The 26,239-nt window shown below is 44.3% G+C and overlaps 1 protein-coding gene across 3 annotated transcripts in view; it reads right to left on the bottom strand.

The window, feature by feature from the left end:
* Positions 1-873: 873 nt before the first annotated feature.
* Positions 874-26,239, bottom strand: part of patz1 (POZ/BTB and AT hook containing zinc finger 1) — an 89,685-nt gene continuing 64,319 nt past the window's right edge. The window contains exons 4-5 of one of the 3 annotated variants that reach the window (XM_085962041.1): positions 19,322-19,504; positions 874-15,948 (exon numbers count right to left, since the gene is read on the bottom strand). In XM_085962041.1, the coding sequence (XP_085818167.1) occupies positions 15,476-15,948; positions 19,322-19,504 (656 nt within the window). In that variant the 3' untranslated portion in view covers positions 874-15,475. Of the gene's footprint in view, positions 15,949-19,188; positions 19,505-26,239 lie in introns of those variants that run through there. The other 2 variants (XM_085962039.1, XM_085962040.1) reach the window with 2 other exon arrangements.

Genomic DNA, 26,239 nt, shown 5'->3' with positions numbered 1-26,239 from the left:
GCTGAACTAGGTCTCAGTGATGGTGGTAGAGAGAATATTGCACATCTTGGATGGAGGGAGGTGGGGGCCAACAGAAGAGAGTGGCATCATTCTGCATACTTTATTTGAGTTACACCTCCTTTGATGCCCAGAGTCACTGTGCAGAAGCCAGCCTTCTCTCCTGGGTAGGAGCCAGCATGTAAGGTATCCGGCATAAAAAGGCCAACCCCACCACCAAACAACTTCAATTCCCAAAGCTGTTTATGGCAATTACCACGCACCACCGCACCCCACCCCCCACATAGAGCAATGCTCCACCCAGCTGACTGTATAAGATTGACCAAAACTTAAATTTGCTCCTGTGCAATACGTGAACTAGCTGCAAGTTGTAGCACTGTGACTTATCTGGACCCTGGAGCCTGCCATAGTATTCTGCAGCTTGAAATACTCTCTCTAGACGTAGCCCAAGGCAGGAAGGGCAACATCTGCAATTGCTACTGTGGGGGGTCTTCAGTTCAAGTGAAGAATTTCCACATGCCCACCTTTACACTTTATTGAAATCCTTGTGCCAACACTGCACTGGCATATAATTCAGTTCATAATGGTGAACGGCAGTAGATGCCAGTGGATCTAAAAGTCCAATTTACCAATAGTCAACCTAACAGAAACTGAAATGCTACGGTACAGTAGTTACTACTTTTCAAGTCTAATTAAAGTACAACCCATATAAAAGTGGAATACATAGCTTATCTGAGTGCGGGAACCCTTCAATCCATGGAGGGAAGCCATGAATAGGGATTAATGGGATTGGTCTCTCCTGTGGGATAAACTCAATAACCCACTGCTCAAACAGTTTAAAACATGGTTAAAATAATTAAGACACACAGACTACTATTAAACTTATTGAAAAAGTTGCTTTTAATTACATGGAAACACAAACTAAAAGGTAGTTCTTTAGGAGGTCATGAATACGCTAATCTGACTTCATGAAGTGTTACCCTCCTTCTCCCCGACATCCACGGTATAAAAATATTGAACAGATTACATTACATCATCTACTTTAGCTTTCTACAGTTTACAAGCCATCATAGACCAGAACAAAGGCTCTTCTCTCAAGTAGCTTCGCAATCAAGTCAGGGTCTGTACATAGTACTGAATAACCCACTGAAAGAAAAAGTTAATAACTTTCTAAACAGTCACATGATCAATATAACACATTTGTTTGCACCACGGAGGCTTGTAGCACGCACTCAGGAAATTTATCAAGTTCTACCAAACCTGTACACATTACAAGTAGAACACAGGTAGCAAGCAGTTAAAGGTATTAACAGAATGAAGGGTTCAGATATAGCGTACAAAATGGCTCAAACATTTAGCATTTAAATGCCTGTGATTTTCCCATCCACCTACCCATTACTGTACATGTTAAGAATAAAAGGACCTACACTAATGTACAATCCCCCTCTGCCAAAAGCAAAACACTCCCAGGACACATTATCCGCCATTAATGGGGTTACTGCACATGCTGGTGCCACGGCCACTGGCTCCCCTCTCCCCTGTCCTTTGCACCAGCCTTGAAATTCCTTATGCGAAGCCCTGCAGCTGCAGTGACTGCCCAGTGTATACTTTCTTACCTCGCTCTCGGCCGAGGCGGCTCATTCTTGGAGCTTCTCGTGGTGACTGAACATTTCACTCTAAAGGGGACGGACACAATGGAAGCACGCTGCCTGACTCCGCAATCGGAAACCGCTGCTCCTGCCCACAGGCGAACTGCATGGTGTCAACAGCAGCGACGCATGAGCCAATCCCACCAGCCGCACTGGAAGGGACGGCATACTGGCGAGTGCCAACCTTAAGGAAGGGAAATGGTGGGGTGGGGAGGGAGGGTTGTTTAAAAGAAGAAAAAAAGACAATAACTGCATTGAACACATATCTTACTGCTTGGTTGTGAGGAGTGGATACTCTGGTGGTGCAGCAGGTGAGATCTGTACCCTGCTCACTGTACAGTGCTGTCTTCAATGGCACATTTGCCATCAAGAGGCATTTTCATCAGTGATTCGCCAGCAGTGCTGCCGAGCGCAGGCACCAAAACCCTTCTTGGGAAGGGGCCGAGGGCTGGGGAGTTTCCACTGCCTGCTGGCAAGAGGTAAACTTCCAATCGGTCTCCCATTTAGATTCCGCCCGTATGCAGGATCAGCCACCCAGACAGGTCAGCAGAACACTTATGACATAGCTTGACTCCACAGATTCCCTCTTAACATCAAGAGAAATCTACGGGCCAGAGTGGGGAAGCTGCACAAGTTCTGCACGCGTGGAGCTGTTCCACTGCTGCCAAATCTGCCCTGCCCTGCAGACAGAGAGAATTCAGCAGGATGGACACTGACATATGCCAACAGTGCAGAGTTTGTATTCAAGCCCACATCATGCTACTGGAGTTAACTTTGGCTGCAAAACCTGCCTGGTCCAGGCTGGTATAAATTACTGGAGTGAACCCTCTTGCCATTTTCTTGCCAATAAATTGGAACCTGAATCAGGCTGGTAATGTAGCGCCAACCAGCGATTCAGGCTGGTAAACTAGTGCCATCCAGCAAATGCGCTGAAGCTAAGCATTGGAGGGGGAGCAGAGTTAGTGAGGAAGGGGAGAAGGGAGGTAGTGGGAGCGAGGAGGTGGAGGTGACTGCATTCAGTATGGACCAAAGAGAATGCTCCATCTAAAAGGCTATCATACAAATCTGTTTTAGTTTCTTCAGAAAATGCTGTAAATGAATCAATGTTCTGTAATACTACTTCATAATATTCATGGTTAATGAACATGACTATCAAATGGCAGATCTGAGTGATGAGATCACCCAGGAAAACCCATTCAACTTGATGAAGTAACCTCCACCAGTACATGGCAAATTAAAGCACCAGGAAAATTCTACGTTTAACAATGGAGTTTGTTAAATATTCAATTATATTATTATTTGCTGGTTATATAGCACAGTAAAGAAAGTATTCCAGTGTATTATGGCCCATCAACAGATGCAATTGTTTCCTAACCCTCCATACAACATGCTGCAATATTGGTTTTGACCATTTTAGAAACACAACAGTTAAATCAGCTTTGCTGAGGTTTATCCGATCAGGAAGGCAAGTGCTTGGCTCGCTATGTCACTGCCTCCGGGACTTTTTGTTTTGCTGTAACATTGCTGCACTGAGACAGCAAATCATGCTACACGTGGTACATGCAGAAATGTGCTGGATTTGCCATGCGTGTCACACACTGCCACAATCACTTGCCCTCTTGATGGAAAAGATCCATCATCGTGAAAGCTACAAAGGGACGGTGTCACCAAGTTCAGTTGGAAACAGAAGGAAGTGCACTTAAGCCAGTTATGTTACAATACTCTCAATTCATTCCATCAAACTGCTCCAACATTAGTGACTGACTTGTAATTACCAGTACTTCACTCTAGGGCCAATACAGTTCAGAATATGCTCTCCAAACTCAGGTTGGCTTTCGAAGGACAGCAGCCGTAACTGGGTTTATTAGATCACAGTTCAAGTTGACACAGCATGACGATTTCACTGTTACACTGCACACAAGGCCTAGTGACTGCATTCCTAGGGCTAGTTTTTATTTGTTGTTAGAATTCTCTATTAAGCATGAACGGACAAGAATGTATCTGCTTACAGCAGCTTTTCCTACCCTAGAGCTTGTTTTCACACAAGAGGCCAAGACATTATACACACTCATACCTCTTTAATCATTATAATCGCTCAATCTCAGATCTCGAGTCTGTTTTTTTCAGATGTGTTTTAATAAACTACTGTATTACAACAACCACAAACAGTTCTACACTGATGGAATGGGGGGGGGGGATTCTAACAGCACTAACTGTGTGCAAATGTTCCAGGAGTTTTACTAGCATCATAGGAACCAATTGCAGCTTTGATACCGACATCTCAGTAGTCAAATGGTCGATAGTGTGCAGCAAAGAAATGGCTGAGAACGCCAGGGAGAATTACTCTCAAATGGTCAGTTAGATATCTCAAAACACTAAAAAGAACTTCAATTTTAGAGGTTAATTAAAATTCCAAGCTGCCCGGACAGTCTAGAGAGTAAATGCAGCATTGTAAGTATCAATAGTCATACAGACCAGGCTTGATTTCCTGTCTGTGCTGTTAGGGCATCTCAACGGTGTATTATAATTTCAGCATCCCTGGATTCCTGCTCCTGATTGCTATTCAATGTTAGCTGGATATTATAAATGGCATAAATAAGGCAAACTCCGCCAAGTCAATGGGCATTAGTTACTTCCCCTTCAGGTCTCTCACACCAACTGCACCTCATACTGTTCACTGATGGCGACAACAGCCCTCACAAGTACGAGGAGATTTCCTCTGGGTGTTATATTTGATGCATGTTAATAACCTGGACTTGGGTATACAGGACATCATTTCAAAGTTTGCAGATGATATAAAACAATGAGGAGGATCGTAACAGACTTCAGGAGGACATAGACAGACTGGTGAAATGGGCAGGCACATGGCAGATGAAATTTAACACAGAAATGTGAAGTGATACATTTTGGTAGGAAGAATGAAGAGAGGCAAAATGAACTAAATGGTACAATTTTAAATGGAGTGCAGGAACAGAGAGACCTGGGGGTTTATGTACACAAGTCTTTGAAGGTGGCAGGATAAGTTGAGAAGGCTGTTAAAAAAGCATATGGGATCCTTGGCTTTATTAATAGAGGTATACAGTACAACAGAAAGGAAGTTATGCTAAACCTTTGTAAAAAAAAAAAAATGTTTAAGCCTCAGCTGGAGTATTGTGTTCAATTCTGGGGACCGTACTTGATGGTTGTCAAGGCCTTGGAGAGGATGCAGAACAGATTTACTAGAATGGTACCAAGAATGAGCAACGTCAGTTATGTGGAGGGACTGGAGAAGCTGGGGTTGTTTTCCTTAGAGCAGAGAAAGTTAAGAGATTTGATAGAGGTGTTCAAAATCATGAATGTTTCTCCTTATTTGCTCTATCAAAACCAGAGTGGCAGAAGGGTTGGTAACCAGAGGACACAGATTTAAGGTGATTGGCAAAGGAACCAGTGGCGACATGAGGAAACACAGCAAGATTCAATAGTAAGATTCAAACGAGAATTGGATAAATACTTGAAGGGGAAAGAGCAGGGGAGTGGGATTAATTGAATAGCTCTACCAAAGAGCCAGCACAGGCACGATGAGCCAAATAGCCTCCTTCTGTGCTGCATCATTCTATGATCTAAAAGTCACGTACCCGTTTATAAAGAACACATTTACAATTTTGCTACACAGTGCAGGAAGATCTCGTCCTCTTAGTTTTGCATAGAAGAACGATAAACAGAGCAGGGGAAGTCTATCAAAAGTCCCGTGGAAGTACAAGTGCCTCTTTTTGTACTTTGGTTGCAAATTTGCACGACAGTCTAACTGCCCTTCCACAAATTCTGCAGAGGTCAAGTCCACAGCTGATGTATAAAAAATAAATAGTCCTCCATACCTATATTCTGCAGCAGTTCTGCCTCCAGCCCATTACTGAGAAAAACTGCAAACATCAACTCCAATTGTGGCAAAGGGTCGCCACCTGGAACCTTACCCAGCTTTACAAAGGCTACATTTCTGGCTTGTCCCATCTCTTATGCCCCAGTCTGACTGCAAGCAGACCCTGCTGCCAGTTGGCTGCTAGTATTCAGGCAGCCACTAGATGGTGTTGCAGAGCAAGGGAGGTTAACTCAACTTCGCTTTAGGCCTCACCACAGAGCCCAGCTGAGGCCTACAACATACTGCACCGTTACATGAACACTTGCCTATTGCCTGATCCTTCTTCAAAGGTTTTAATGTGAAATGAGGGAGAAAATAAAAAATATACTATGTGTATTTAGTTATTCCCCACCACCCACTTCTAAAGGCACCCGCAGCCCTCCTGGACCTCAACCGAGTAGTCATTCTTCATGTTCAAGTCCCGGCAGTGAGTGAGAGCCATTCAACCACGGGGGAGGTGGCTATCGATGCCAAGCTTGAGCCTGTCCTCATCCACATTTATGCACATGCAGTTTCTAGTAGCAGTCAATGAGTGGGTAGCGATCATGAGTGGAATCTGATTTTAGTTGTTCTTAGATCAGGGCACTGAGGTCAACTGTAGCACTCCTACTGCCTTTCCTCGCGAGTTCAGCTAACTCGGTACTGACCAGGGATTAAACATGGAACCTCCTTGGTCCGTGTAGTTCAATGCAGTACCAGATGATGCCCTTACCAACGAAACCATTGGGGGCTCTTTTCTGTCATTTTAGCAGTTGCATCGCCCTGGGTGTGTTTGGCCCACTGGTTTTATAGAGAACACGCCAATCAACTGATATTGCAGGATTGAAAGAAAGACTAGTGCCTTTCAGGACCTCAGGACATCCCAAAGCGCCTTACAGCCAATGAAGTACTTTTTGAAGTGTAGTCACTGTTGTAATGTGGGAAACGCGGCAGTCAATTTGCGCACAGCAAGCTCCCACAAATAGCAATGTGAAAATGACCAGATAATCTGTTTTTTTACTGATGTTGATTGAGGCCAGGACACCAGGATAACTTCCCTGCTCTTCTTTGAAATAGTGCCATGGGATCTTTTACGTACACCTGAGAGAGCAGACGGGACCTGAATTTAATGCCTCATCTGAAAGACGGCACCTCCGACAGTGCAGCACTGCACTGAAGTGTCAGCCTGGATTTTTGTGCTCAAGTCTCTGGAGTGGGACTTGAACCCACAACCTTCTGACTCAGAGGCGAGGGTGCTGCCCACTGAGCCACAGCTGACACCTGTTGTGCATATCACTGCTCTTTCCTTAGCAGCACTGTCTGATACAGCAATGTGCTGATTTTAAAATGTGCAATTAAAAGGTACAGGCTTCAGTTCAGTATTTGGACTGCATGGAATCAAGCTTAGCTTCTACAACAGTGTTGGACTGTGAGCTCTAGGCAGCTCCAGATACATTTCCAGAGATTAGGAATACAAACTCCGATCAGAAGAGTTTCTAGAGGAATAGAATTGAAAAGCAGAGAAGTTATGTTGAACTTGTATAGAACCTTGGTTAAACCGCTTTGTCACTACCGTGCACAGTTTTGGTCTCCATATTACAAAAACGATATAGAGGCACTGGAAAGGTTCAAAAAAGATTTACAAGAATGATACCAGAACTAATAAGTTATAACCATCAGGAAAGACTGAACACGCTGGGGCTCTTTTTCCTAAAAAAAAAAGGCTGAGGGGTGACTGTAGAGGTTTTTTAAATTATGAAGGGGTTTGATAGGGTAGACGTAGAGAAGGTATTTCCGCTTGTGGGGGTGACCAAAACTAGGGGCCATAAATAGAAGATAGTCACTAATAAATCCAATAAAGAATCCAGGAGAAATTTCTTTACCCAGAGACCAGTTAGAATGTGGAACTTGCTACCACAGGGAGTGGGTGAGGCGAATTGCATAGGTGCATTAAAGGGGAACTTCAGTAAGTACATGTGGAGAAAGGAATAGGTTATGCTGATGGGGTTAGATGAAGTAGGGTGGTAGGAGGCTCGTGTGGAGCATAAACACCGGCAGAGATCAGTTGGACCGGTTTCTGTGCTGTAAATTCGATGCAACAAACCTGACCTAGCAATCAAAAGCTCCATCAGAATTAAATTTCAGATTTACCTAATTATTGGCTTGGGATTGTAATGCCGGCTGAAAGTGAAATCATCCATTCTAAAGGCAGAATGCAGTTACATTATAAGTTGCCCAAGTAGCTATGTCACACCACTGATGCAGAGTTCTGGAGCTCTAGGAATTTCAACAGTTTGAAATATTCCCAGAGTCTGATTCCATCTTTGTTTGCATGATTAAATCAGTGTCCAGCAAAAGTGTGTCATCTCTGTTCTCACTCAATGTCCATGCACACATGTGCCTTCTAGCAGGAGTCACTGGATAGCAAGCAGGAGCTGCAACCCAATTCAGCTCCCAGCCTAGGAGAGTGTTGCCACCCTATCGGCTGCCCCATCTAGCTAGACAGACCAGGACTGAACTCGCTTGAAACATGCCCGCAATATGGCCACCATATTTTATTCCAATCCAAAGCCCCGTCAGCACAGCAGGAACGGCGCAGGCTCTGGTATTAAACTAATCACTTTTTTAAAAAAAATAAAAAATACAGGAAACTTTGGTTTATCCGGAGGTTGTATGTCCGGAAACCTCGATCTACCGGCAGAAATCAGGAGCCGTTTTGTTAGGTTTTTTTTCTTCTCGTGGCTTTGGTTTTTTTTCTTCTTGTGGCTTTGTTTTCAACAGTCGGGCTCTGGAAAGTCTCTCTGAAGCTGTTGCTAAGCTACAGAGGCGCTTCCAAGGTACGGGCCGACTGTTTACAAGCTGTTGCTAAGCAACAGTGTTTGTTGTCAGATACGGAGATGAAAACCTCCGTATGCTTCAACATTAACTTTGTATGTCCGGCAGTTTTGATAGATCGGCAACAGCTCGGTCCCGTCGGTGCCGGATATAACAAAGTTTCCTGTACTGCGGATGCTGGAAATCTGGAATAAAAATAGGAAATACTGAATGCAAGGTCATCAACCTGAAATGTTAACTCGGTTTCTCTCCACAGGTACTGCCTGATCTGCTGAATGTTTCCAGCACTCTGTTTTTATTCCCAGTCATTTTAAATCCTGCTCGTTCTTTAATAGTACAAATCCATCCGCAGGGCCCCCTTGGTGTCGACTGCATGTGGTTTGGTCAGGTGGTCAGTCGTGGGCTTTGCGACGATTGCCAGTGCTTTCAACTGGCAATCTGACAGTGGGTGGCTTGTAGTGGCTACGCCAGCTTTTCCCTTTCTACAGAGCTGACGAACCTCACTCCCAACCCCAGGCCTGCCGCAGTAATAGGCAAGTTATTAAGTTCAAGCCTGAGACAAGTCGAATGGGAGGCAGGTGCCCCTGCATCAGGCCACGTCCACACTCCACTTAAATTCTGGAGCCATTCTGTGCTTCAAGTAGTTAATTTCAAAAGGGAAGGAAATGTTTTGGATTGTGGGGGGGGGGGGGGGGGGGAGGAGAAAGAGTTCTTCCAGCACAGAGTGCACCCCATCTCACTTCAATAAATGCCCCATACCTACTAGGAGATATCTTGGTTTAAATAGTGTATCTCCAGCATTACAATCCTTGCAATTGAGAGTCCATGCAATCCGCTCTAGACATGGTGCATGGGAGCAGACTGTTTGTGTCATAAGACATAAGGCGTAGGAGCAGGAGTAGGTCATTTGGCCCCTCGAGCCTGCTCTGCCATTCAATAAGATCATGGTTGATGTGATCTTGGCCTCAACTCCACTTCCCTGCCCGCTCCCCATTACCCTTGACTCCCTTACCGTTCAAAAATCTGTCTATCGCCACCTTAAATATATTCAATGACCCAGCCTCCACAGCTCTCTGGGGAAGAGAATTCCAAAGATTCACAACCCTCTGAAGAAATTCCTCCTCATTTCCAATTTAAAAAGGTGCCCCCTTATTCTGAATTTATGCTCCCGCGTTCTAGATTCCCCCACGAGGGGAAACATCCTCTCTGCATCTACCCTGTCAAGCCCCTTCAGAATCTTATATGTTTCAATAAGATCCCCTCTCATTCTTCTAACCTCCAATGAGTATAGGCCCAACCTGCTCAACCTGTCTTCATAAGACAGCCCCTTCATCTCCGGAATGAACCTCGTGAACCTTCTCTGAACTGCCTCCAATGCAAGTATATTCTTCCTTAAATAAGGATACCAAAACTGTGTGCAGTACTCCAGGTGTGGTCTCACCAACGCCCTGTACAGTTGTAACAGGACTTTCCCACTTTTATACTCCATTCCCTTTGCAATAAAGGCCAACACTCCATTTGCCTTCCTAATTACTTGCTGTACCTGCATGCTAACTTTTTGTGATTCATGTACAAGGACCCTCAGATCCCTCTGTATCTCAGCATTTTATAATCTCTCCCCATTTAAATAATAATTTGCTTTTTTATTTTTCCTACCAAAGTGGATAACCTCGCATTTTCCCACATTATACTCCATCTGCCAGATTTTTGCCCACTCACTTAGCCTATCTATATCCCTTTGGAGATTCTTCGCGTCCTCCACACAACTTGCTTTCCCACCGATCTCTGCATCATCAGCAAATTTGGCTACATTACACTCAGTCCCTTCATCCAAGTCATTAATATAGATTGTAAATAGTTGAGGCCCCAGCACTGATCCCTGCGGCACCCCACTAGTTACAGTTTGCCAACCTGAAAATGACCCATTTATCCTGACTCGCCATTTTCTGTTAGTTAGCCAATCCTCTATCCATGCTAATATATTACCCCCAACCCCGTGAGCTCTTATCTTGTGTAGTAACCTTTTATGTGGCACCTTATCGAATGCCTTCTAGAAATCCAAATACACATCTACTGGTTCCCCTTTATCCACGAGTCTTACACTGTGAAAACCATCAATGTGGGCATCACTTTGCACAGACTTCAGCACAAATTGGAATAAAATCATTTATTCAAAAGAAAACCCCACAAAATTATAAAAGCTTCAGCATGCATCACATAGGACATTGATCCTGGGAAAGATATCTTCCCCAGTCTCTTTAGCACTCAACACTTCACTCCTCTAATGCAACAACCCTAGAGGCAGCAAATCCTTGCAAACTCAGTGATTCACCTAACTTATCGAAGGTTACTGTAACTTCTGGACATTGTGTCTGTCTTCTTCCTGGCTTGTTTTGTAGCTACAGATGACCAGTGCGTAACTTTCTAAGTAGCCAGTCATTCAGTGCTTTATAGACATGGCACCTGCCAACTGCAAATCACCAGTCGCTAAAAAGCATCAATGGGGGAACAGTTGAAAGGGGAGGTGAGAAATCACCAGTTTGGAAGAATACACTTACAAATACTGCCTGAACACATCTTAAATCTCCTCTCCTCCACAGACTGGAGGGAGGACAGGTCATTCCTAGCCTGCTGAAGCAAATAGGCTCCCATTTCCAATCTTACTCTCCAACGCAGAGAGATGTGAAAGCTGCCATCCTACAGTTTGAACATAACTCAAATAAACTCTAGCAAGACTAAATCCCAGCTCAGGTCAACCCTTTCTTTGGTAACATTGAACTCACATCAGGAGCTCATCTGTACAGTTAACACTGCTGTTTCTCGAAGGTCAAGAGAGAAATTCATTTTTTTTCTGATTAAATGTATTCCTCACATTACTCTCATCCACATACATCACTATTTGAGAAACTGCATAATCTAAATATTTTCACACAAATGCTTTACAACTGTGCAGCATCAATTCCTGCTAATCACAATACCTGGTTCAACAATAGGCCTGCAACGTACTCCTTACGTTCCATCCACTCCCATTATATAGAATTGCTAATTAAAATTCCTAATTAAAATGCTCCTGTTTCTTTGTGCTGCACAGCCTTTGCAAAGGATCATGGTTTGTCTACTCGCCAATGTTCTCCCCATCTCTCAAAGGCACCGAGTCCTGCTGGGCACCATTCCGCAAGTGTAGAGCAGCCTCCAGTAAGTTGCCATCTCGGTGTGTGAACCTGGAGAGTGACTGGTAGCAGGGGCGGGGGGAGGGGGCAAATACAGCCAACCCCAATCCTGTCCTCACTTGACCTGCCCACACGAGCAATTTCTAGCAGGTATTTACCTGTGGCTGGAGGGAAATCATAGTCAACCCTGATCCCATGTACACTCAACCTCCCCACGCACTTTCCAGCAAAGGACACTGAATAAGTAATCGGGGCAGAAACTCTGGCCGACTTTTCCCCTTCCTAGCTCAGGGGACATAGTGAGGCTAGTTATGACACCCATACTACCAACTGGCTCAGATTAGCCTACTCGCCATTGACCAGGGTTCAAGCCTGGGAGCTGAACTGGTCTCATTCAGATTTGGTGGCACCATGAATAAATAAATGGGACAAAGTACATATACAATAAATTAGCCTTATAAATGTAATCAGCCTATAGAAATCTTAACCTAAACAGGACATTTACTGGGAAACGATTTCTGGTTTTTTTCAGGATATTTTTCCCATTCAGTGACAAATGAAGGATGACAGCTAATAAAAACAGTACAAACTTCTGGACTTTTAAACAAGAGGAGGGGGAAGGGAAGGGGGTGAGTCAGTAGTGTGCACACTGTCCTTTCATCTCTGAGACCTGGCTTTAAGACAGTCCCAACAGATGGGATGAAAGACTTTGCTCTCTCTGCAGGGTATGAAGCCGTTAACTGAAAGCGAATTTGGCACCATCTCCAACCAGTTCCTATGAGGTGCCTCTGAGTCACCACCAGTTAACAGCGCCACTCGGAGAAGCTGTAAGGGTAGCCGATATGGAAATAGAAAAGGTCGGACTTGATACACGTTGTGGCAGCACATGGCTTGTGCCAGACCTGACCTGAGGAAGTGCTCCAAACTCAGGAGTCACCGAAGTAGAAAAGTGTTCTATTCCCCAGTACAAAACCTCACAAAATATATAAATATATATATATATAAAAAAAGAGAAAACAACATAAATAACCACATATCCCAAGTATCCATAATAATAATTTAAATGGGAGACTACTAATGACAACAGAACTTTCATCCCATCCAAATAAATTACAGAAACTCGAACGAAAAGGTTAAGAACCAGATTCAGCTGTCCCTGCTGTCAGATGGGGGATTACACTTGAGCCTGGATCCTTTAAAAGTACATACGGTCTCCTGCATCGAAGCTCAACAGGCACCTCGAGCATCTCTCTGACCGAAAGGCAGCTTAAGTTTATTATGAGATTATAGATTTTGTAAACAACAGTGTTTGTTTTAATAAAAACGTGATCCCCCCTCCCCAAACAGGCTGATTTGTCATCATGTTTCCTCTTCCTTTCAGGTCCCACAGTCTTTCCAGCAGCTGTCAGCATCAGAGCTCCACAATCGGCCAGTAGGAAACAGATTCAAACCAGGCCAGCTGTCCACACGCTCCTCCTTCCCCCAGACATAGAATACTTGATTGCTGCACGGACACCTCATGCCGTGCCAGGAATGGACACGCAGCACCCAAACCAAGTACAACTGATGGGCAGCTCCACCACTCAAAATGACCACCCTCTGGTTGGAGTCATTAATCTGGATATTAGGACTTGCACCATACCCAGAAAATTCAGTTTCCAGTTTCATTTTAAGGTGAGACGAGGTCTATAATGTTGACCGGCGTTTACTACCATTCTACAGGAAATGCTCTTAACCGGCAAAATTCAGGAGTAGGTTCAGGTAAGTTTTACTTCATATTAGTGGCAGTTCCTGGATCTGTGGCTGTGTAACTGGGGTTCGTGCACTTGTTGCTAAGCAACAGGGACACTTGGTCTGTGGCCGGAGTTCCTGCACATGCTACTAAGCAACAGGGAAGCCTGGATTTGTTGCTGTGTACGGAGCTCTCGTACCTTTTAAACTATACCTCTCTGTAATCCGGACTTTGATAAACCGGCACCACGCCGGTCCCGGTGGTGCCGGATAATAAAGAGTTTCCTGTACTGTAATGAGGATGGTTGGTCTCACATTAGCCAAATAAACACCTAATTTGTCCTGTTACTAAATAATGATCATTCCTTTACACTGCACCTTTCTTTTAGCCTCTAGTTTCACAGTTTAAACACTTTTTAAAATGCACAACACAGGTTGAAATCGCGTTGTATGGTATTTGGAACCGAGGCATCAATGATATGAAGCTCCTTTTTCCTCTATTTTACCAATGGTGTTAATACCAGACAAAGGATCACATTAGCGTGTTAACAACATCAGACAGCCCAACTTCAGCTCCATCATTAGTCGATCAATAAAGGTCAATAAACTCCTAGGGCCCCATTTGCCTTGTCATCAACTAACTGAAGATCTGGTGCACTTGTCCCTTTGGGCTCTGAAGACTTGACCCACACTCAAAGGCCTTTTTCCTGTCCTGTGCATTTTCATTCCATATACCTTGAAGCCTTTAAAGGCAAACCTCAAGCTTCACATAACCTGGACACAAAACACTTTGCTAATCTCGAGCTCCCGTCACAGATTCCTTTTTACCAGTTCATCTACTTGATATAAAGTTTCCACGGGAATGTTTTCATCCTGCTGGAGTGCGCAGTCATTCACTGCTCTGAAGAGGTGACTAGCAGCCTGCTGGTGTCTGGTGTCAAAAGAGATCACAATCGTGGTTAAAATGCACAGGAAAACAATACAAGAATGGGGCCTTTAGTAATTTAAACTTGAGTTTCATTAAAAGCAGGATTAGATGGAAGAGCTTTTGTTTGTTAGTGAGCTATCTTGCCCTTCAGTGGAAAAAAGCATACATGAGCTGAAAAGGACTGAAATTTCCAAAAATCTGGGCCTCAAATCACGGTGTCGTGCTGGTAAAAGGCTGTGGGTTCCCTCTCCACCAACAGTTAATGATTGCAGGTAGCATTCACTTTGGAACTTGACAGTGTGCTCTGTAGATTAAAAGGTCAGTAGGATTTTGTCTTATCACTGTGTGTTAATGTGCTCGTAAATATGTTTACAAATATTTCCTCTTACTGAACTCATATAAACACCTTTTTTTTTACAATTTAGCTACAAATACCAAACAGCAGCCATCAGCACAAACACATGTGTGACGTTGCTGCACGTATAGCGATCAGCAGAAATCTTCCCCGAGATGTTTGGAGCTTGGGAGTTCCCTATTTAAGATGGAACTGTAATGGACTGTCTCTTGTCATCCAGGCTAGCCCATGGGCGACTCAAAAATCCACTCTCTATCCACAAGAGCACTCAAACAATTCTGTTTGTCGTGTATCTAAGCCATTGTAAAGAGGGCACCAAACAAGAATCAATGGCTTGTGCGAGGGATGTTCCTTGTGGGCTTTGGAGTTGCAATTTAAAAAAAAAATCAATATTTGGTATTAAACTGATCTTAACACTTGTATCTAATTCATTCCATAGCGCACTTCTTAAATTTAAAAAAGACTACTTATTGTATACTTTTAGCATTTGTTAAAAATACATATTGCTCATTTTGAACAAATTTCATTGGGCAGACACTTGTTAGCTGGCATGGGGGCATGTCTGCCGAAAGGACACGACGCGACCATCTGATTAAAAGCAGTCTAGTGGAAATATTCAGCTGCTGGAGACAACCCCAGATTCATATACTGCATGTGGTACAAATACACCTGCCGCATCCAACGTTTGGGGCAACTGACACCTACTGTGAAAGGGCAATGTCCTGGCGTACGCTACGTCTGATGGCCAGGATGGCACAGATCACACCACCCACAGGACAAGTTACCGTCAGCATTTTATCCCTCCCCCAGCCCCATTGTTTTGTTTTGGATGTCTTTTTAAAAAAAAAAATAATAATTTGTGGACATTCCAAGTACTGTCATTCACTTAACCCCAACCATCTTTTGTACTTTGAGGAGCTGCTCCTAGGTGAGGCCTCACTTCTGCTCAGCAGGGTCCTCGGTGCTCTGCTCGGGCTCCGGACCCGGATCGGGATCGGGATCAGGATCTGCCAAAGAGGCGCCGAATGCATTCTGCACAATCTGAAACCCGAACGACTCCAAGAGGGACATGTTCTGCTGGGGTGAAAAGGGCGAGCTTAGGCCAGTGGGCAAGTCAGCCAGCGGACCCCCGGTGGGCTTGACGTGGACCTTTAGCATATGCTTGTTCAGGTAGGACTTGGATTTAAACACTGAGCCGCAGTCTGGGCAGGTGTATTTCTTCGTTTCTGTGTACTGCTCAGCGTTGGCCTCGATTTTAATTTTCCCGTTGTTGAGGTCACACTGAAAGGTCTCGTCCTGGTCGTGTTTCAGAGGAGACTTAAGGTCACTGATGTCCGAAAGATCTCCAAAGGAGTCGGAATTGTCCTGCGAGTCCTGATGCTGACACTTCAGCCCGTCCATCTCACCATCTGTAGAAACACAGGAAAAAAACTGTTAGTCACAGTTTGCTATGACAGGAAATGCAAAATCAAATCAGGCACTTGCCTCTCCCTTGCACCCCCCATCCAATGTTCCGACACGATTATGGACTTAAAGCATGCTTCACTTCACAAAATATATTTTCCAATTTAAACCCTTTCCATTGATTTACAAAGGTTGTACATCAAATTCATCAACAAACACTACTTAAAACCAAATTAAGTGTTTTGGAGGAACTGCAACATTGGGATTTGGTTGAAGGGTCAGAAACAATGGGAACTTCACAGAATAATTGCGCAGCACTTGCTCCTGTACGATTACAGACCCTGAAAAAAAAAATCCTATTCTCTCCCTTCTTTCCCACCCCACCTGCCCCCCCCCCCACCCCCAAAAAAGGAATAAACCAATTATAGCAAGGGTAGAGTGATAGAATTTAGGCTAGTGTGCACAACTTGGCACAGGAAGTTTCCAATTTGAAAGGCAGAGGCCACAAGGAGAGAGGGAGAATCCAAGATCAAGCTGACTGGGCCACTCATACACAGTGTCATTATCAGAGCAACATAGGAATCTACAGGGTTGGAAAAGACAACAGAGATCAATATAGCTGGTCCCAGAGCCCTGGCAGCAGATTTCCTGTCTGCTCGCTCAACTGGGGAAAAACATGCGACAAAATTAAACAATTTAAAAAAAAGCTATATAAACTAAAAAGGAAATGTGAACAAAACAAGACATTAACAGTTGCGAATGGATATCTTATTAAAAGGCGGATTAGATTTTTTTGGAAAAAATCTACTCCGATGCCTTGTTTAGTGTCTCCAACAAAATACGGCCATTAAACATAATGTGTTACTGAAGCCCTGGCACCAAGTGTACTACAGACTGTGGGAAGCCCGTGAGGGAATCAGAACAAGCCTGTTAATGGTCATCTTTCAGGTTCACTTAACCTGAAGCAATACACCTTGAAAAGGTGGTGTGTGAATGTGAATGGGTTAAAATAGAACGCAAGGAGGAGTGGGATGTGCAAAAATAACCCTTCAAGGATCATCAGGAAACACCAGTTCCACATGAGTTGGACAATTTTTACGTGTTGCAAGCAGCTTGATCTATTTAGACAATTCTTTCTCTTTAAGTGCCGGTGACATTCATGATCGCTGGTGGCCAGAAGTTGTGCAACATCACCATTTCACTTCCAGCTGATGAAATACTTGGGACAACTCAATTTTTGGTCTGAATGACAGACACGTGGAAAAGCGTTTATTCAACAACACAAATTAAAATTTTTACAATTTAGCATTTAAAAAAAAACAAGTTTCAAAGCTTGTTGCTTTCTTTCCAAAACTGAAGAATTCTTAAAAAAAAAACTTACTGGGTTGAATTTGCACCTTGTGGTACTCAGTGAACAGTTTAGCACGTTCTCAGGAAATCCTTGTGTCTCCTACTTTGATGCTGATTAACCCATTTAAAGTAAATGATTTAAATCAGTCGCAGACTACCACTTGAAGGAATTTCATTCAAACATGGATCACGCAGTGCAATTTCAAATCCTATTTCTTCATCGAAACCTCATTTTAGGCAGTTCTTCTTGCCTTTTAGCTCCCCCCTCTACAATCTATCATCCCCTTGCCACAAGGGGCAGCTAGACCGCTGCCAACACTTCTCTGTAGCTGGCCTCCAGGAGGCATAAAAAGTGATCATTCCCCTCCGCTGGACAAAACACTATACATCGCCCCTTCTTCCTCACCCCATTTCCCAGTAAAGACCAGGAAGCTGTCGTGTGGGAGATCAGTATGTGAGCACGCGTCCCGTCACATAGCAAGTTAGTGCATCAGGCTGGCGCCATTGAGAATTGAATGCAAGTTGGTAACCACTAACAACCTAAAATCCAGAGGTGCAGTGAGGAGTGCTTTCACCGTCAAAAGAAAGTAACACACTGTTTAATGAGGAGAGAACCAGATTCTCACAAAGTCACGGCTTCTTTGACTTTCCACATGGGGAGGGGGCTCACATTAAGTTTGATTTTTAGTGGGTGACCCACACTGTGCTGGTGTAATGTCCTACTGCTCACGTGACTGCACGGTGTTAAATTGGGGGCAGGGCAGCTGAATATTGCATGGGCCCAATATTTCCCTTTAACAGTGCACGGCAGCTCCTCAGATAGTCAATGGGGAAAGTTACTGCCTGGTGCAGCACTAGGCAAACTAATCTGCATGTCGCAGCTTTGACAACATATGTGTCCCATTATCTGATCTCTGTTGGGGTGGCAGGAGGTGTGGTAGCTGCACCCCTACACAAAGGGCAAGGGAGGGGATGACAGCCAAGGTTCCTGTCTCGCATTGCTATCCATCGGTCGTTCCTAGAAAACGTGTGTGCATGGATGGATAGCACGGTCAGGTTTGTTTAGGGCTGCAGCTGAGGTAGAATATCTGCCGACACACGTGGGAAATGGCCACTTTGGCTTAGATTTGGAACCATACCTCATATGAGTTGGCATCTACATAAGGGGAGAGGAGAAAACTGACAGAGGAAAAGAAAAAATGATGAAGCTGCACAGACCTCAGAATCTGCAGAGAAGCTGGCAACCTCTGTACCAGGCCCCTGCAGAGTGGCCACTATCATAAGGAAGATACAGATAGGATAGCACAGAAACCGACTAATTGGATAGCGTCAGAGAAATCATGCCCTTTGCCCAACTGTTGCCATTAAGCCCAGTGCTGCGAAATGTTTCCTTTGAATAAATCTGCCCATTAGCACTACCCTTAGCTAGACTAGAATAGTGTCTTTGCCTTTTGGTTGGAGAGGTAGGCAATCACATCAGGGTAGATTCCACTGTCAATCACTGCACTCGCAATAACGTTTTGTCGGCAATGTTTCTCCTTCCCATCTTCTTCCGCCAACCCTCCCCTCCCCACAGTTTCCCTCATTTGTTGAATGAAGTCTCCCTGTTCTAGATACCTTCCACCAGAAAATAGCTCCCCGTAATACTGTGGTGTAAGCAGCTCCCTAGAGAGGACAAGAGACACACCAGTGGCAGTTTTTTTGAGTTATCCTCGATGACATTCCCTTCCTCTCCTTGTGGAGGAGATTACCCCACACTCAAAAAGCTCTTCTAGGCAGAGTGGGTGGGGTTGGTAAGTGAACCTGATGATGGAACTCGCAGGTACATACCTGTGCCCTATCACTTCACAGATAAGATCTTGCACAGTTATTAATGTAATCATTTATAATATCAGCCCTTTGGCAAAACATTGTTATTCCTTAGCAGGTACCTGTATAAATTTACAATAGGATTCCTGTCACACAATGACTACTTCTGCATGGTTCTGCCCACTCACACAATACAAAGAATGATGGCAGTTGGCTTGCCTTGTAACGAGCGTGTTCTGTCAAAGTGAAAAGCCATCTCCCCGCTCTGCGTTTGCTTGTGAATCATGATCTGAGGCTGGGGCTTGCACCGCCTGTCACAAGGATCAGAAGTGTGCGAGTTGGGAAGAGGGACACCATGGTGGGTTTTAATATGGACCCTTAAGTAGGAAGCAGTAGAAAAACCTGAGGAAAAAGACAGAAGAGATTCTGTCACTCCGTCAGATGAAACCCCAACCCCTCCAGCCTTTTGAACATCCAAGGTTAGAATATTCCAGCAGTCCTATCTCCATTCCTTTTCTAAAGGGGTTGCTTTATGTTTAATACACTTTCTTCTCAGCAGCTCTCCCCAGTCATTTTCTCCCCGTAGATGTGACACTTCTTGTCAGGCAGTCACCTTCGGCTCGGAGGGAGAGGCTGCAGTGTTGTCACTAGATTTATTTAGCATATTGGTACCAGGACATTATATAGGGAAAAAACACACTTAAACCATTACACTTTAATGCTTTGTGGTACACTTTGTGTCACTCATGCCCTTAAGCTGTTCCCAGCACTGCCACCACCAGTGATAGACCTGTACCTATCAGTACTTTACCCAGGGTTTTTACAGCTCCAGATACTTATTCCAGACACAAATCAAGTTTGGAAGAGCAGAGTCTAAAATTGTAAAATATTTCCCCAAAACAATAATGTATGCTGAAAACAGTTTGCTTTCTGTCTTAAGCTCCGAGTCGCAGGACTGCCCATTACTCTAATCCACCTACCTCAGATTAGTTTTAGTCTTTTTTGAATACCTAACTAGAGGGAGCACTGTGTGGAAACCAGGTCTTGGCAGTGGACAGGTGCTGATGTAGGCAGTTTCCAATTTCAGCTGAGCCATCAGATGGAGTAAGGGACGGGATAGAGAGAAGTTGAGAGAGAGAGAGAGAGACAAGGTGGTCTCGAAAGAAAATCAACTGGAGGCATTCTTCCCTTACTCCCTGGGGCTAGAACAACAGCAGAACAGACAGAGGCTGTGAAAAGACTGGTCTACCTAACCTCTCAGTGTGTGGTGACGTACAGAACAGAAAGAGGCAGCTACTAATTAGTTACAAGGGTACAGGGCTAGACTTTCGATTGAGAACCATGACTCTCAACCCAGAGTTTCAACTGGCAAACAAATCTTTCAGTCTCAGTCAGGCTGCACTGCACCACCTGGTGGAAGAGTGAGAATGCAGTGGTGGAGGAGATCCCATCCTAGCCCACACCGCTCAAACACACCTGAAGGCAGATCAGCTCAGGGATTCACCTGTGGAGATCTCTGCAAATTAGGCTGTCCTGCACTTCTGACTGAAGGCAGTAATGGAGATGCAAGGGCAAAAAACAAGACATTGAGGCATTGGAACCAGTTTTGTGGTAGGTGTGACCTATACAAAAGGGACGGTCTACACCTGTGCAGAGATGGAACTGATGTTCTCGGGGTAATTTTTGATAAAGCAGTTCGGGAGCATTTAAACTAGTATGGCAGGGGGCTAGAAACCTATGTAGTGAAATAGAGGAAAGTGAAAGGCAGACAGAAATAAATGGTAAAAGGGTGAGGAACAAAAAACAAAGGGCCAAACTAATTCATAAAAAATGTGAGCATAAAAAAAGCCTGAGGGTTTTATACCTTAATGCGAGAAGCATCAGGAACAAGGTAGATGAATTAGCTGTGGAAATAGAGGTTAATAATTATGATCTAATTGGGATTACGGAAACATGGTTGCAGGGTGAGCAGGGCTGGGAGCTTAACATACAGGGGTATTCAGTATTTAGGAAGGATCGACAAAAAAGAAAGGGAGGAGGGGTAGCATTGCTAGTAAAAGAGGGGATAAATGCAATTGAAAAGAAGGATATTAACTCAGTTAATACAGAATCTATATGGGTGGAGCTAAGAAATAGCGAGGGGCGAAAAACATTAATAGGAGTGGTATATAGGCCTCCAAATAGTAAAATAGAGGTTAGGGAGGGCATCACGAGGGAAATTAGAGAAGCGTGCAATAAGAGCACAGCTGTCATCATAGGTGACTTTAACTTACATATAGATTGGACTAGCCTAATCAGTAAAAATAATGAGGAGGAGGAATTCCTTGAGTGTTTAAGGGATGGTTATCTGGATCAATATGTCGAGGAACCAACTCGGGAACAGGCTATATTGGACTGGGTACTGTGCAATGAGAAGGGACTAATCAGTAATCTTGTTGTACGGGGACCCTTGGGTCAGAGCGATCATAACATGATCGATTTCTCACTCGAAATGGAGAGCGAAGAAATTGACTCAGAGACTAAGGTCCTGAATTTAAACAAGGGGAATTATGATGCCATGAGACGGGAACTGAGTAGGTCTGATTGGACAACGTTCCTGGGAGGACTGGAGGTAGATAAACAATGGCAAACATTTAAAGATAGAATGACAAAATTGCAAAAATTGTTTATACCAATCTGGCATAAAAGGAAATCTAAAAAGGTGACTCAACCGTGGATAACAGGGGAAATTAGAGACAGCATAAAATCCAAAGATAGGGCGTATAAAATAGCCAAAAAAAGCGCCAGAGCGGAAGATTGGGAACAGTTTAAGATAGAGCAAAGGAGGGCAAAGGGCATGATCAAGAGGGGCAAAATAGCTTACGAAAACAAGCTGGCGGAAAATATAAAAACTAACTCCAAAAGCTTTTATAAATATATCAAAAGGAAAAGACTGGTGAAAACCAAAGTTGGTCCATTGCAGTCAGATACGGGGGAATATATAATGGGAAATAAGGAAATGGCAGATCAACTAAATGCATACTTTGGGTCAGTCTTTACGAAGGAAGACACAAAAAACCTCCCTGGGATATTGGGAAAAATAGGGACATTGGCAAAGGAGGAACTGACGCAAATCAATATCTCTAAGGATATGGTGTTAAGGAAGCTAAAGGGATTGAAGGTGGACAAATCCCCAGGGCCTGATAACATGCATCCTAGGGTACTGAAGGAGGTGGCCCTAGAGATAGCGGATGCACTAAGGATGATTTTTCAGAATTCATTAGACTCGGGAACAGTGCCGATGGATTGGAGGGTAGCTAACGTTACCCCACTATTCAAAAAGGGGGGTAGGGAAAAAGCAGGTAATTACAGACCTGTAAGCCTTACATCAGTTGTGGGCAAAATGCTGGAGTCCATCATTAAGGATGAAATAGCGGAGCACTTAGCAAATGGGGACAGGATAGGACAGAGTCAACATGGATTTACAAAGGGTAAATCGTGCTTGACTAATCTATTGGAATTTTTTGAGGGAGTAACTGGTAGAATAGATGGGGGAGAGCCAGTAGATGTGGTGTACCTGGACTTCCAAAAGGCCTTCGATAAGGTCCCACATAAAAGATTAGCATGGAAAATTGAGGCTCATGGGATAAAGGGGAAAGTTTTGGCGTGGATAGGGAACTGGCTGTCAGATAGAAAACAGAGAGTTGGAATAAACGGCTCATTTTCTGAATGGCAGGCAGTAACAAGTGGGGTACCACAGGGATCTGTCCTGGGCCCCCAGCTGTTCACAATTTACATTAATGACCTGGATCAGGGAGTCGGATGCAGCATTTCCAAATTTGCAGACGACACTAAACTAGGAGGGGGGGTGGGCTCAGAGGAAGAGACCAGGAAGCTCCAGAGCGATTTGGACAGACTGGGCGATTGGGCGGATAAATGGCAGATGCACTATAATGTGGACAAGTGCGAAGTTATCCACCTTGGGTGCAGGAACGGGAGGGCAAATTATTATTTAAATGGCAATAGATTGGGAGAGGGGGAAGTACAGAGAGACCTGGGTGTTCTTGTACACCAGTCACTGAAGGCGAGCATGCAGGTGCAACAGGCGGTCAAGAAGGCAAACGGTATGCTGGCCTTCATAGCAAAAGGGTTAGAATACAGGAACAGGGATACCTTGCTGCAGCTGTACAGGGCACTGGTGAGACCACACCTCGAGTACTGTGTACAGTTTTGGTCGCCTCATCTGAGGAAGGATGTTCTTGCCATGGAGGGGGTGCAGCGGCGATTCACCAGGCTGATACCAGGAATGGCGGGAATGACCTATGAGGAGAGACTATGTAGTTTAGGGATGTACACACTGGAGTTTAGAAGATTGAGAGGGGACCTCATAGAAGTGTATAAAATTCTGACAGGTCTAGACAGACTGGATGCAGAAGGAATGTTTCCCTTGGCGGGTGAGAACAGAACTAGAGGACATAATTTAAGGATAAGGGCTAAACCATTTAGGACAGAGATGAGGGGGAATTTCTTCACTCAGAGAGTGGTGAACCTGTGGAACTCATTGCCACAGAGGGCAGTGTACGCCAGCTCATTAAATATATTTAAGAGGGAATTAGATATATTTCTACGGGCAAAAGGGGTTAAGGGTTACGGAGAGAAGGCGGGGACGGGATACTGAATTAAAGGATCAGCCATGATCTCATCGAATGGCGGAGCAGGCACGAAGGGCCGAATGGCCTACTCCTGCTCCTATCTTCTATGTATCTATGTATCTATGTATAAGGCTAATGAAATGAAATAAAACTAGGTGCATAATTGATGTGGAACAATGTGCTCAGGAACCCCTGCAGTTATAGTGCAGAGCTAATAAACTGAGGCTTAAATAGTAAAGGTGAAAAAGTCCTTTTCAAAAGGGAAAATCCTGCAGTGACTGATTTTCTAGAACAGTTGGGCCGTCCAAAAACAGTCGGCAGCCATCAACAGAAAAAGAACTACTGAATACAAAACACAGAACTGGCAGAACAACCAGCCACCGGGAGGGGCAAAGCAGAAAGAAGCCAAAAAAAATGTTTTGTTGAATGATCATAATCCACAAACTCCGCCGATCTCACAGCCCGAGAGAGAGAGCAACTCTCACTACTTAGGAAGTGTGACTTCCTCAGCAACTAAAATAACTAAAGCACACATCTGGTTTGCAGACCTTTGAGGTCAGGTAACTGCACCGTCAGGATCAGGCAAGGTGGCAGTAGGGGGTGGGGGGGCTACAACTGACCTCAACACCCTGCCCGCCTCAGGCTAGGGAGGGACGAAAACTCCATACACATCATCAGCCTGGAGTGGCTGGTTTCCACCCCCTCGCTCACCGAGTGCTGGTTTATTGGATTCTGCAACCTTTACTGTCAAGAGCATAAACTTGAGAATGGAGACATGGCCACTGGATCGTGCCTAGCTCTGGAACAAGGATTGCCCCAGACTCTTATTCCATCCTTTCAGAAGTTATTTTTTTTTTTAAACTTCCATTAAGTATTCATGCTAAATTTTAATTTCCCCACTTTTAAGCACGACTCAATTGCAGATACGATGAATAACACATTTTCATGGGCTGGCTTTCACCTCATATCAATAGCTCATATGACCTCGACCAGTTATCGACCAAACCATGTGAAATAAATGCACCCACCCATCAAAAAAGCGCCACTGTAGCACTGTGGCTGCTGACCAGCACTCCACCAAAATAGGACTGTAGTGAAAGGAATGCACTAATCTCAGGCTGCCTTTAATAATTGAACAAGCTTCACCAATGGCTCACTGGGTAAATGCATCATGTTATGGTACTGAGCTAAACAGATCAAAAGGCCCCAGGTTTGATTGCTGGTCAATGCTGGGTTTATCTAATCTCAGCCAGGGCAGTAGTTCGGGCATTACTATTGGCTTCAGTAGCCATACCTACCAATGATGGAATAGCCTGCTTGGGGTCAGGTACTAAGAATAGCTTTAGAAATGAATGACATCTTCATTCAGACGCTGCAACACAAACTTTGAATGAATTAATGTTGTTGGCAAATATTCCAGTCGTACTTGGAGTCAATACTTGCTGAGTACAAAGCAAAGGCTACAGCGGGAATTCAATTAGTTCTCCCAAGTAAACGATGACAACATATTTGAAGGAAGAGGCACATCTGCTTCTGTCACACTCAAATAAACTCCCAAAACATCAAAGAGGTATGAAAATATCAACACGAGTCACAGGAAATTTTTATTCAAACCATCTGATGTTGTCAGTGTATTACACAAACAGCCCAAATATCAGTCTGTTGCTCCTGTATGCCTCCTGGTCGTTAGCTAACAGTGACATCGTGCTGGCGTGAGGAAGGTGTACACTCTCAGGGAATAGAAAAACATCCAGTATTCATCACTGCAACTTATCTCTGCAATGCCTCACTTAACCAATATTGTATTTGCAATGCGCACAGGGATATTAAGCTGGACCTGCACTGCATGGTTTATTCTTAGTCTCCACAGTGCTCAAAAATAAACCCCACAAACCAGAGATATCTGGAAAAACTGGCTTCTGCTGGAGTTGGGTCATTGTTGGTACGATTATCGAAACAATCCCACTTCTCAAGAGTCCTTCAGTGACACCCGCCACACACTGGGAATACAACCTCTAAAGTGTTAGCCGTGGCACAGTGGGTAGCACCCTCACCTCCGAGTCAGAAGGTTGTGGGTTCAAGTCCCACTCGAGATTTGAGCACAAAATCTTGGCTGACACTCCAGTGCAGTACTGAGGGAGTGCTGTACTGTCAGAGGTGCTGTCTTTCGGATGAGACATGAAACCGGGGCATCGTCTGCTCTCTCAGGTGGACGTAAACGATCCCATGGCACTATTTAGAAGAGGAGCAGGGAGTTTCCCCCCCCCCACCCCCAGTGTCCTGGTCAATATTTATCCAACAATCAACATAACAAAAACAGATTATCTGCTCATTATCACATTACTGTTTGTGGGAGCTTGCTGTGCGCAATTGGCTACCACATTTCCTACATTATAACAGTGACTACACTTCAAAAAAAAAAGCACTTAACTGGCTGTAAAGCACTTTGGGACATCCTGAGACTGTGACAGGTGCAATATAAATGAAGTCTTTCTTTATTCTCCCA

The sequence above is a fragment of the Somniosus microcephalus genome, chromosome 19, assembly GCF_052327205.1.
Source record: "Somniosus microcephalus isolate GS21.2 chromosome 19, FLI_Smic_1.0, whole genome shotgun sequence".
Taxonomy (NCBI): Eukaryota; Metazoa; Chordata; class Chondrichthyes; order Squaliformes; family Somniosidae; genus Somniosus; species Somniosus microcephalus.
The sequence above is the reverse complement of the archived record's forward strand: the minus strand, read 5'-3'. Positions and strand labels throughout refer to the sequence as shown.